We start from the raw sequence: 11,819 nt of genomic DNA, 5'->3' as shown, positions 1-11,819 counted from the left end.
TGGAGTGGTTGCTTCTGCTTGCTATAAAAAGCCTGGGCTTGGGAATGTCCACATGGGCCAGCTCTAGGCAGGTCATTAATGCAGTTGTCACTAAAATTGGAAGGAGTCCCACCCCATGTTCCCAGTTGCAACTGTAACACAGATAATAAATAACATTGAAATCCTACATTAGAATTTGGGCTCCTTAATGCTCAGTAAGGTCATACCCATGGAAACAAAAAGTCCCCAGGATGGGGGTCCCGTAGGAGTGGTGTTGCAGGGCCCCGACCAAATGGGCACTGAGGTGTGGGATTATGTCCACCTGAGCATGTTTCCCTTCCTTTTATAAAGAGAATTAAAGTTTTGCTGACTCTATAAATGGAAGGAGAGAAAGAAGAGGATCAGGGTTTTTTTATTGCTTCTCCTGTGTTTTAAGGCACCTGGGAGGGATAAACCCAAGCAGACTGCACTACATGAGTCAAGGTACCCAGATTTTCCTTTTGGACATGAATTCCTCCCAGTTTTATGTGTGAAAAATGGGGGGTTTTTTTGAGATGGTGAAGTGTGTGATGCTGCACACCAGCACCATGCTCTGACAGCTGTTGGGTGGACACAGCACTTCAGGCTTCAAATGCTGATGCTGCTAAAGGATGTATGTGTTATTCTATGGCTAAAAGAGCAATGCATGACAATATTCCCAGGAGTTTATGTGTCCTATGATGATACAAACGATAGAGAAATGGCTGGTGTGGTTAGAAATTCCAGGTAGATTGTAAGATGTGAGAGTATATTCTGTTATCAAGTACTTGCTGATCGCTGGAAGTGACTGCACTGCAAAGAGCCTTACTTTTCCATGTTTACAGCATATACCTTTAAAATTATTAGTTTAGGTATTACATACCCCCTTTGAAAAAATTCCCTTGTAGGCAAGAATAAAACTTACAAAAAGGCTGTTACAGAGATCATCAACTCTCTATTAGATAGCTTGGAATATGCTCCACTAGCACCAGAGTTTAGTCTTCTCCAAATTACTGTAGAGGATTTGACTGTATCTTGCTGATCCATCCACATTTTAATTTCCTCTGCACAGATACATATTGCAGGATGCTGGAAATCCCCAAGCCCACTGGAGCTGCAAGACTGGATGTTTCATCCTGTAACACCAATAAAATGTTAATGCATACTAATAGCAACAGCAAAGGGGTTTATGGAGCGAGCTTGGAAGTATTTTATAATTGGTAGGGTATCTGTGTCACAGAGAATTTGGGGTTAGAGTCATCAAGTATTGCACTTTGTCAACACAGGAAAAGAAAAACCCTCAAATATACCTCAAACCTACTAATTTTTATAATTAAAGGGGAAAGGTGGGAGATGAATCCTTGGGGAGAGAGTCAAACATAAATTTCATCTAGATGAGAGAGCTGCCAGTGGTCTGGATGGATTCAGGATCTGTGTGTTCAATTGCCTGCCCTACCTGGATCCCTGCTGTGACCTTACCTGAGGACATTGCTTTCCTTTCCCACCTGGAGACCAAGGATAAAAACACCATCCTGCTGTACAAGCCCAGTGAATCTGGGCATGGGATGACACAAATACACCTGGTAGGATGAAATCCAGGGAGCTGACCGTGAGTTGGCTTCCAGCAGCTCATTGTGCGTCCTGTCTGCCCAGCCCGGTGCTGTGGTTCTATTTACTTCAACCTGAGGTATCAAAACCAAGGAAAATTTGAAACTGGGGTCAGAGGGACCAGATTTCCTCCCTTTTGCAGGGTTTCCATCTGCCAGTCTTTGGCTTCATTCCTTATCCTTCCTATTCCAAACGTGTCTGGGTGCTCTGGTCACTGCCTGTTGTGATGAGGACCATGGGACAAAGGAAGGAGATCACACCCTATTCAGAGCACCACGTGGGAATTGCTGATCCACCCTGGCTGGCACTTGGCTCCCCTTCTTCTCCCACCGGATTGAAGCACGAGGTCTCCATGGTCCGTGGGCAGGAGGGGAAGAGCCTGAATGGTCACAGTGCTGCTTGGCTTAATAGATGTGCTCCAAAACCTGAGGATTTTCCTGAGTCAACAGATCCCAAGCCCGGGAATAAGCTGGAGGCACTGCCTGACCACTGCAGGCATTGCTTGAGGGAGCTCTGGATGTAAGTGCTCCTGAAACAACCTAAGGTTGAGTTAATCCAATGGTAACTCCGGGGGGAGAAACTGGAGGCTCAGTCCTCCCTCTCATCTCTCGTGTGACTGAGCTGAGGGCATGGCACCACAGAGCCTGGGGTTTCCATGTCTGGCTTCTGTGGTTTTCAGCCATGGCCTTGCCTTCTGGTGCATGTGGGAGTGCAAACGCCAGGATGCTCATGGTGCTGTGGGGACAAGCTGGGGGGCGATGGGTGATGGAAGAGAGCAGACACAGACCCTGGATATGGGGGTTCTCCTCTGGCCCTGAGCATTCCCCAGACACCCTGGGTGCTGCTTTACCTCTGTGCAGGGTCATCCCACATCCCAGCCCGAGTCCTGCTGGAAGCTGTCTGCAGAGCTTTCCCTTGCCTCACACCAGAACCAGGCTGGTGAGGGTGAAGCCTGTCCCTTTGCACATATTTGGGGCTGGTGTTTGCTCTCCAGCACCAAAGCAAACAGAAGGGTGAGTTGCTGGAATGCCTTTCCCTGCGCTGTGCACCCGAACAGCCCCGGCTCTCTGCTAGGGCAGATATTCATGGGGATATCTCAGAATCCTGAGCGCTCTCTGCCAGGCGGGCAGCACCGGGCTTCACTGGCAGCTGTGAGAGGAGGAGAAGGAGGAGAAGGAGGAGGAGGAGTGGGCATGGGCAATGGTTGGTGTTTTGTTCATCCTCACCAGGGAGAAGAGGAGAAACAAAAGCAGGAGCAGCATGGGGCACTGGGCTGGCTGGGCAAGGAGGAGGCAAAAATAATTGTGCAGAATTTCATCGAGGAGCTTGAAAAAGGGTGATTTTGTGAGCAGTCACCTCCCAGCACAGAACTTCCCAGTCTCCAATTTCAAAATTCCATTCACATCAACATCCACTTTCACGTTGCAAAACGGGAAAAAGGGAGGGAAAAAAATACAGCTTCACACATTTCAATGTGAAAGTCTCATTTTGGTGAGAAAAGAGGGAGAAAGCACTGCTTTGGGGGTTCGGTATTAGAAATCAAGCTCCCAGAATGGAAGTGTGGAATTAATCAGGGAGCTGAGGCAGGTGGGGTTGCCCCAAAGCTGCTCTTGTCTGTTGGGGCTGAGCCCAGCAGAACCATGAAGTGGCTGCTGGAGCTTCCCACATGGGAAAGGTGGGAGCAGGGGCACAGTGCAGATGCTGTGCTCTGGCACAGTATGAGTCTTCATCAGTTTGGGACAACAGGTATGGGGGAGAGAACACATAGATCCAGCCTGATGGGGGACCTGCTAGCCAGGCAAGAAGGGGCAGCTTCAGTCCCAGAAAAGGGAGGAGGATAGCATGGAGCAGGAATAGTCCACAGCAGCATCCTGCATGTGGGGATTTCCCTAGGAAAACCCTTTCCCCCCTCCAGGCAGAAGCACAGATGGGGTTAGTACTCTGTCTGATTCCCTGCAGGTGTGGGACAGGTGATTCTGCTCAGCTGGACCAGTCATGGGGCAGGAGTAAGGATTAGAGCAGGGTTTGGTGGGGGGCTTCTCTCCTTTGTGCTCCTTTAACTATAAGACATGGAATCAGTGTTTTCCCTGTGGAAAAGGAGCAAGGGAAGCTCTGTCTCTGGGCTTGGCCATTTCCTTTGCTCCATGCCAACCTCCCTGTGCTGTTTGGCATTGGCCAAGATCTTGGATGAAGCTCCTGCTTGTCTGGAGTAGAAATCCCAGAGAGCAACTGCTGGAAATGCCTTTTGCCCTGAGGAGCAGCTGGAGAAGCCCTCAGCCTCCAAGGGTCTGGGTCAGCAGCGCTGCAAAGCAGCCCCAGGTCCCTCTACAAGTGACCAGGACCATCACTGGCAGCACAACCCCCTCACTCAGGACCAGCAGTGACACCAGAGGAGCCAGTGCTTAGGAGAGCAGGTGAGCCCACCACTGGTTTATGGATTTTGTTTGACTGAGCTAAGTCCCAGTGTGGAGAAGTTAGCAGCTGGTTTTTCCCCATTTCCCAGCTTATGGGGGCAGCAGGTCCTTTTCTGCAGACCCCTCATTGTGTTTCTCTGATGGAAGGTGGCTGAGGGGGTCTGTGCACCCCAATTTGCTGCAGATCTCTACCCAGCTTGTGTCTCTGGGGTGCCAGCAAACCCCTAAATCATTTAGCATCAGTGTCCTCTGAATGCTGAGGAAGGTTTTTTGCTTCTCCTGCTGTACAACCAAGCTCCTAGTGCATCGATGCTGGTGGCAGAGTGTTGCTGAGATGGCTGCTCTGTGCTTAGCGGCTGCTGCTTCTGTGAAAAGTGCTTTTTACTCTAGTTTTTCTATTGTGCTGTTTTTGCTGTTCGATGTGAGGGACAGCAATTCTGCCACACAACAGCCTCCTCCTAACTTTCCCACTGCGCGCTGGTAAATCCAGGGCAGGCTTAACTCAAGGAGCAACATTAATCATCGAATCTATAAGCAGGATATAGAAAGGCCAAGTGTGAATAATTACTGCTCAGGTGCTAATTACCCAGGCCCAGACCAAACCCAACATATTAAACAGACCTCTAACACCAGTGGCCTCTCGACCACGTTGCTGGGTCCCCCATTGCTACCCTACTGCTCTCTCTCTGCAGGGGACTCCTACAAACATCTGCTAACACGTGCAGATCCCAAAATATTCTGCTCATTCATGTTTAAGCTGGGGAGATGAGATGGGAGGGATCTGGCTCAAAATCAACAGATGGAAGGAAGGACAGATCCTGTGCTGGGTTCTGCAGAGCACGAAGTTGCTCTTCTGAGAATGGGCTGCTGGCACTGGATAAGGGTTTGTTCCTGGCACTTGTGGTTTGGGAGAACATGGAGCAGCTCCAGCTGTGGTCAGCACCTGGGAGTTGGTGCTTGGCTCATGGTGTGAGGGTGGGTTTCCTTCGGGTGGGTGCCCAACCTCCCCCTGGGAGCTGGGGGTGAGCTGGGCTGGCAGCCTGGGAGATGGGAGGGTCAGTTCTGCATCACTGTGTCCATCCTTGTCCCTCCTGGTGTGGACAGAATTGTTGGATGTGCAGTGACATCCTCCTCCAGGCTGAGCTGCTTCGGTGGCATGAAGATTTGACTGAACAGCTGGTTTGGTGCTGGGCTTTATCTGTGACTCTCTAATGGCAGATCTGAGCCCTCCAAGCACCGGGGGGTGCTGGGGGTGCAGGGCACCGTTGGGTGTTGGGTTTGTGCTGACCCTCTGCTGTCGGTGAGCCCGGCCCAGCCCAGCAGCCACCTCTGCAATTGCCTCTGGTCAGGGAAATCAAGTGGGATCTGGACCCTCCTGGGGCAGCTGCCAGGCACCTTCTGCCCCTTCCTGCCCACTCTGCTGAGGGCGGCTCGCAGGAAAAGGAGGCTGGGCTCAGGTGCTGCTCCAGGCTCGGGTTGAATTTCTGCCTCTGTTACCGGAGGCATCGCCTCTGCTCTGGGCAGGTGACTCTTTCCCCAGATCAAGGGGGTTCAGTGTGGTGACACTGAGGACACCACAAGCAGCGGATCTGCTTGTGGAGAGCATTTTGCGCCGGGAAGGGAAAGCCACAGCTGTCTCACAGCTGGCAGAGCGAGCGGTGTGTGCACAGAGCTGGCTCCCTCTGCCTTGGCACGGTGCAAGACTCCCCTGGCTCCCCTCACTCTCCCCATCTCCCACCTCCTGCGGTTCTGTGCCAGCCGCTCTCCGCCTGTCCCTTGCAGGAGACTCCCCTGTGCCTTATTCCCGCTCCTGGGCTACCGGGCACAAAACGCCAGCGATGCCCGTTCACCCCCAGCCGGGAGAGCACTAAGGGGAGGGAGGACATGGAAGGATTTTTAGGGTCAAACTCTTTAGCATCGGCTAAAGGTCGGGCGGTCCTGGGGCAGAGCTGGAGTGGGGACAGGCGCTGACATGGGAGTAGAGCTCACGGCTGGGCTGGTGGGTGCAGCGGTGGCAGCTGAGCTCCCTCAGATTTTGGGTCCTCCACCGTGCTCCAGCCCATCTGTTCTTCATCTCTCACCGGAGCCAGGCACCGGAGGGGTGGGGGGCGTGTTGGGGGGGAACAGTCCCCTTCCCTGCAGCACCCAGGGGGTTCAGCCGACTTGTGAAGGGATCAAAACATTTTGTGCCTGGAAGACGAGGAGCGTGTGCGAGAGTGAGGATGGGCTTGTGTTGGGGGGTGCAACCTTCCCCTGTCACCTCCCTTCTAGCCTGAATGCTTCTGCCATCATGATTAATTTATCAGGTACTTATGAATATGCAGATGAGACTCTGGTTTCCAGGCTCTGCTTTCAGGAGAGGCTGTGATGGGCTTTCTGCTGCTGCCGCCTTCGTAAGAAGAAAAATGTCATGTACCAGCGTTTAAAATAAATAAATAACTGCGCCACCGAGAGCGTGTGAGTCTTCGCGGCTCCGCGGAGCTGTGGGATCTCCTCGTTCGTCAGTGACAGGGATTTTTGAGTGTCCCTGTGGCATATGCACCCTGACTCCCCCTCCCCGTGTGTGTACCGGTGATGTGGAAGCGTCTTTGCCAATTCCAGCCTTTGAAACCTTGATTTAAACCCCAGAAACTTCCACTGCGGAGGCGGGCGAGAGCTGGCTCCCCCCGGGAGAGGGGAGATTTGGAGGGATAGGTGCGCCTGGGGTGGTGGGCTCCTGCAGGAATGGGTGCTTCTCCTGCTCATGGCCCCTTTATCACTGGAAACCCCAAGGTCTGGGAGATGGGGAGCAGTTTGGGAAGGTGATGGATGTGTGTATGTGGCTGTTGGGCTAAAGCAAGCTCTGCCCCTGTCTGGCTGGGCTGCCTGGAACAAGGGCTGTAGGAAAAGGATTTGGGTTTAAGATTCAGCAGCCGGCTGAGCTGACCTGTGGACGTCTGCAGAAGCACCTGGGTTTTAAAACTTCCCCCAAATACTCTGTGCAGCAGCCAAGGCTATGGATGCAGGAACTGCTGCTTCTCCTAATCCCACTACCCGGGCCTCTCTCCAGCCGCCTCCGTGCCTGGGAGCCTCAACTCCCGGGGCAAGGGAGCCGGGGATGGGGTCGAGGGAGGCCCCGGGGTCCCGGCCCGAGGGGCTGGGGCAGGGAGGTGCCTTTCTATGACCCCATGGGTGAATTTTCTGTTGCCAAAGCATCCAGCTCTGGTTTCGCTGGTGTGCTTTAGCTGTGCTCCCGCCGTACCTCCGCGCCTGGGCAGGCGGTTACAGGGCTTATATTTTCAATTGTAATTTTTTTTTTTTTAGATGGGAGGCTATTTAGAGGATCAGCAGGAGAGGGGAGCGGCGCTCAGTCCTGCGGTGTCCTGGGCGGGACAGGGCTGCCCGGGGGGGGGGGCAGCAGCATCGGCGTCCTGGGACAACGCGGCCGCTCCTGCCCCTTCCTCTGCCCCACAGCGGGGTCGGGGCCGCCTCCTCTTTCCCCCTTTCCTTCCCCCCCCTCCCCGCGCGTTCCCCCGGCCCCGCGCGGCGCTGCGGGTCCCGCGGCGGGCACCAGGGGGCGCTGCGGGCGCGGAGCGGGGGCGCAGCCGGGCCGGGGGCTCCGAACCCCCGAACCCTCCCCGCTCCCCAATCCCATGGCCTCGGTCTCTCGGCCCGGCAGAAGGGAGCGTTGAGCTCCCACGGTGATGCGCGGGGATGGGAAGGGAGGTTTTGTCCTTGTGTTGATTTAGGGGAGGGTCGCGGCGATGCTGGGGGTGCGGGGGCAGAGGCACGGCTCTATGTGCGGGGTTTGCGCTGCGTTCTAGAAACTGCGCGTTATGCACAGGGTTAAAAGAAATAATTATTCTCCCCTCCTGGGGTGGCCGCGGGGTGTTGAAGGGGTGCGGAGCGGACCCGAGTCGTTCCTGTGGGGTAAAGTAGGGGAGGAGAGAAATACATTCACAAAAAGGGGGAAAAAAGGAAAACCCGCCCGCACCACCCAGCGGCCCCGCGCGGGGATAACAAACTCCAACTTAAAAAAAACTTCTCGAGCGCGTCGGGGGGCGCGGAGGTGGCGGCGCAGCCCAGGTGCGGGTCGAGGCAGGGCCGGGGGGTTCTGGCTGCTCTCCCCGCCCGGGAGGGGTCCCGATCTGCGGCCCCTTCCCCACCGGCCCCTTCCCCATCTGGGACTCGCTTTGCGCGGTACAGCCAGACCCAAGGGGGGGCTTTTGTTGCATCCTGGCAGCCGGGGGGAGGCTGCGGGGGTGTGTGCGTGAGGAGAGGGTCAATCTGGGTGATGTTGGGGAGGAGACAAAGGGGTTTTTCCGAGGCCGGGGGGTTCGCGGGAAGGATGGGGGGTGCCGGAGTTCCGGCAAAGGCTCCCCGGTGCAGAGGGGAAGCAATGGCTCAGGAGAGGGGCTTCAGCGGGCTGCGGGGTGAAGGAAAGCAAGGGCATAGCAACTTTATAATCGACTTTTTATTAAGATTATAAATTTAAACAAATCTGAACAGTTTTACCCGGTGATATACAATTCCATATGCACAAAAATACAGGCTTACAAACAAAGAAAAAGGAGCAGGAAAAAAAAAGACCCCAACAGACCTTTTGGCAAAGCATCCTCAGTTAAACACAGTGCTGATACCGTGAAGTTGGGAGTGGGCAAAAGAAAGAGGAGGGGACGACGACCAGAAAACCCACCTTTTTACAACAAAAGGTTTTTCTTTAAAAAAATAACGTAGAAAAAAAAAAATCAAGAGATTCTACAGGAGACAATCTCTTCACAAGACCAAACAATGCTCGTTTTATAATTTGGGAGGCTAAAACCAGAACAGTTAAACTTAAGGGGGGGAAAAAAAAAAGGAGAGAGAGGAGGTGAAAATAAAAAAAAAAAGGTCAGACCCGACACACACACTGGAGACGTGAGTCGTGTTACACGGTTACCTGCGGCATCACAAGTGCACACCGAGGTGGAGGCTCCGGGCTGCCGGGGGCGGCTCGCCCCCTCCCCAGCGTGGCGGGTCGCAGCCCGGAGGGACCCCCGGTCGTTGTTTTTCCCCTTCCCACCCTCCCCACATTCATCTCTCACAACCCTCCAGCGCTCCCCTGGCACAAGCGGTGGGAAGAAGTCACATCTCACGCGTTTCTTCTGGGAGGAAAGTTGAAATGTTTTCATTTCTGCCTTTTTTTTTTTGTTGTTGTTCTTTTAAATATATAAAGAAACACAAAAAAGCGACGGGGCAGCAGCGGATTTCCCCTGTCCGCACCCTGAAACGCAGCGAGCCGGGGGCGGCGGGACCCGCAGGGCAGCCCGGGGCAGGGAGCGGGGCCGGGGGCGCTCCCGCCGCGGAGTCCCGGGGCCGGTCCCGGCTCTCACGTGGCGCTACCGGCCGCGAGCACCGGCCCCAGGAAACCCGCCGCGAAGAGAACCCGAGCGGACACAAAGAGGATTATTTAAATAGGTGCTTCGTTGTTTGGTTTTTTTTTTGTTGTTGTTGTTGTTTTGTTTTCGTTTGCTTGTGTTTTTTTTTTTCTCTCATCTCTGTAAAAATAAAGTCCCAAGATCTTAGATTTTTTTTTCTTTATTGTACAATTTATAAAACACTAGCGCGGCTCTGCCCTCCCGCCTCCCCTGCGCACCCCTCGGCACCCCCCCTCCCCTTACCCCAACCCCCCTCCCAGCCTTTGTTTCAGGGTCCCCCCTCCGGAGCCGCCGTCCCTCGGATCGCACCCCCGTTTTGTCAACACCCCCCCACACCCCGTCTGCTCCCCCACTTCTCTCTAAAACGCGACGATGGCCCGAGTCCAGGCTCCCAGGCTCGCCAGCGCCTGCTTGCTGCACAGCTGCCCGTTGAGGGGCTGCTCCGAGTCCGCCTGCTGCCGGCTCACCAGCCCCGTGAAACCGGAGCCGAAGATGGAGATCAAGTTGGAGATGTTGGAAGAGTCCTGGGGGTGCTCGGCGCTGTACTCCTCGAAGCGGGCGCGTTTGGTGCACGGGGCGAAGGGGGGGCCGCCCGCCACCCCGCCTCCCCCCGGCTCCCCTTCCTCCACCCCCTCCTCTTCCTCCTCCTGCCCCGGGTAATACTTGCGCTTGGTGCCCGGCGCGGGCGGCGGGGAGGCGAGCCCCGGTGCCGGCTGGCAGCAGCAGGGGCACTGCGAGCAGCAGTCCTGGTGCAAGTACCCGTTCTCCACCGTGGTCACGACGTGAGTGTCCAAATCCAGCACCGTGGTGCGGCTGCTACAGTGCGGGGCCCCGCCGCTCCCGAAGTCACAGCCGGCGGCGTAGAGCAGCCCCGGGGCCGCGCTGCCGCCGCCACCGGGACCGGCGCTGCCGGCGGCCCGGTAGAAGCCCGGGGACGAGTCTCTGCAGGGCGCTCGCTGCAGCTCCGGGGGCACCGCGCACACCGGCACCTCCAGCAGCTCCGCGCCGCCCCGCGCAGCCCCGCAGCTCCGCGCCTCGCGGTCCTGCGTGTCGGCGGGCAGCGGGAGAGCCGCCAGCTCCGGCGAGGCGGCGGCGGGGGGCGGCGGGCAGGCAGGCATGGCGAGGAGCGGGGCGCCGTCGGGGTAGTGCTGCTGGCGGCGGTAGAGCTCGGCGTAGCGCTCGCTCAGGTAGAGCTGCCGGGCGTTGCGGAGCACATAGGAGACGAGCAGGTTCTTGTGGAGCTTGATGCCGCCTCGCTGAGTGCGGGAGCTGTGGATCTTCCGCAGGGAAATACTGATCAAACTCTGCGCATCGAGGGTGCACTCCATCCTCCTCCGGCCCCTCAGCATCGGCTCTCGCCGCCCGCGCAGCCAGGCACCCCGGCCCGCATGCACACGGCAGCCGGGCGGGTGCGGAGGGTCGTAAGGAAGGAGGATAAAGAGGCGGGGGGGGAGGGAATAAAGGGGAGGGGGGAAGGGGAAAAGCGGGGACAGAGTCTGAGGTCGCTGGAGAAGGGGGGCAAATAGAGAGGGGTGTCTTCAGGGGGCGGCCAGCGGCGGGAGCAGCGCGGGCATCGCCGGGGGCTCCCGCTGCTGCCGCCGCCGCCGCCGCGCTCCGAGCACGGACGGCGCGGGCGGGCAGCGCCACCAGCGCCGCGCGCGCCCCCGCCCCGCCCTCCCGCGCGGCACCGCCCCCCGCCCGCCCCTCCGCGCGCTCCCGCCCGCCCCGCCCACCCGCGCGCGGTCCCCCCCCCCCCCCGCGCCCGGCCGTACCTGTCGCACGGAGACACTGAACGCCCGCCCGCCCGGCCCCCGCCTTTTATACCGCTGCGCCTGCCCCCGGGCCCCGCCCCCCGGTGCCGGCGATACCAATGGAAAGGCGGCGGGCGGCTTGACGGGCGGGCCGCGCTGCCAATAGGAGCGAGGCGGGCGCCTCGCGCCGTTCAAATGGTGTCGGGCGCGGCGCGGCCCGTGAGGGCGGTGGAGGCTCGGTCGGGCCGGGGGAGGCACACCGGGGGTACCGGGGGGCCCGCCCTAGCGGTGGCGGAGCCGGGGCGCCGCCTCCCTGCGCAGCTCCCCTCGCACAGGTGAGCGGGGGGCGGTGCCCGCCCCGGTGGGCTGCCCCGAGCAGCCGCGGGGGCGGGGGTGCGGCACGCCCCGCCCCGTGACACCCCTGAGGCGCCGTGATTCCTCAGCAGGACCCTCGGCGGTACCGGCACGCTCTGTGAATCCCATCCCCGGGGCTGCGGTGGGATGCCCCGCTCCGCTTTGGGCCGTCCTAAGCCCGGGAGTTCCTGGTTCAGGTGCTGGCCGCACCCAGTACTCCAGGGTCCCCCGACACCCCCCGGCGGGGACACCTCCTGTCCTGCCTGCAGAGCTCCCGCCATCACCCCGCGATTGGAGCG

The 11,819-nt window shown here is 57.7% G+C and overlaps 1 protein-coding gene across 1 annotated transcript; it reads right to left on the bottom strand.

The window, feature by feature from the left end:
* Nucleotides 1-9,774: 9,774 nt before the first annotated feature.
* Nucleotides 9,775-10,826, bottom strand: IER5L (immediate early response 5 like). The gene has a single exon (XM_062505805.1). The coding sequence runs from the start codon at nucleotides 10,762-10,764 to the stop codon at nucleotides 9,775-9,777; it is 990 nt and encodes a 329-aa protein (XP_062361789.1). The 5' UTR covers nucleotides 10,765-10,826.
* Between the last annotated feature and the right edge of the window lie 993 nt (nucleotides 10,827-11,819).

This window comes from Cinclus cinclus, chromosome 19, assembly GCF_963662255.1.
Source record: "Cinclus cinclus chromosome 19, bCinCin1.1, whole genome shotgun sequence".
Lineage (NCBI taxonomy): Eukaryota > Metazoa > Chordata > Aves > Passeriformes > Cinclidae > Cinclus > Cinclus cinclus.
Note: the sequence above shows the minus strand (reverse complement) of the source record. Positions and strands in the feature narration are given on the sequence as shown.

What these genes read in the sequence shown, in the direction of transcription:
- IER5L (XM_062505805.1), bottom strand. Translation starts at nt 10,764, where the DNA reads ATGCTGAGGGGCCGGAGGAGGATGGAGTGCACCCTCGATGCGCAGAGT.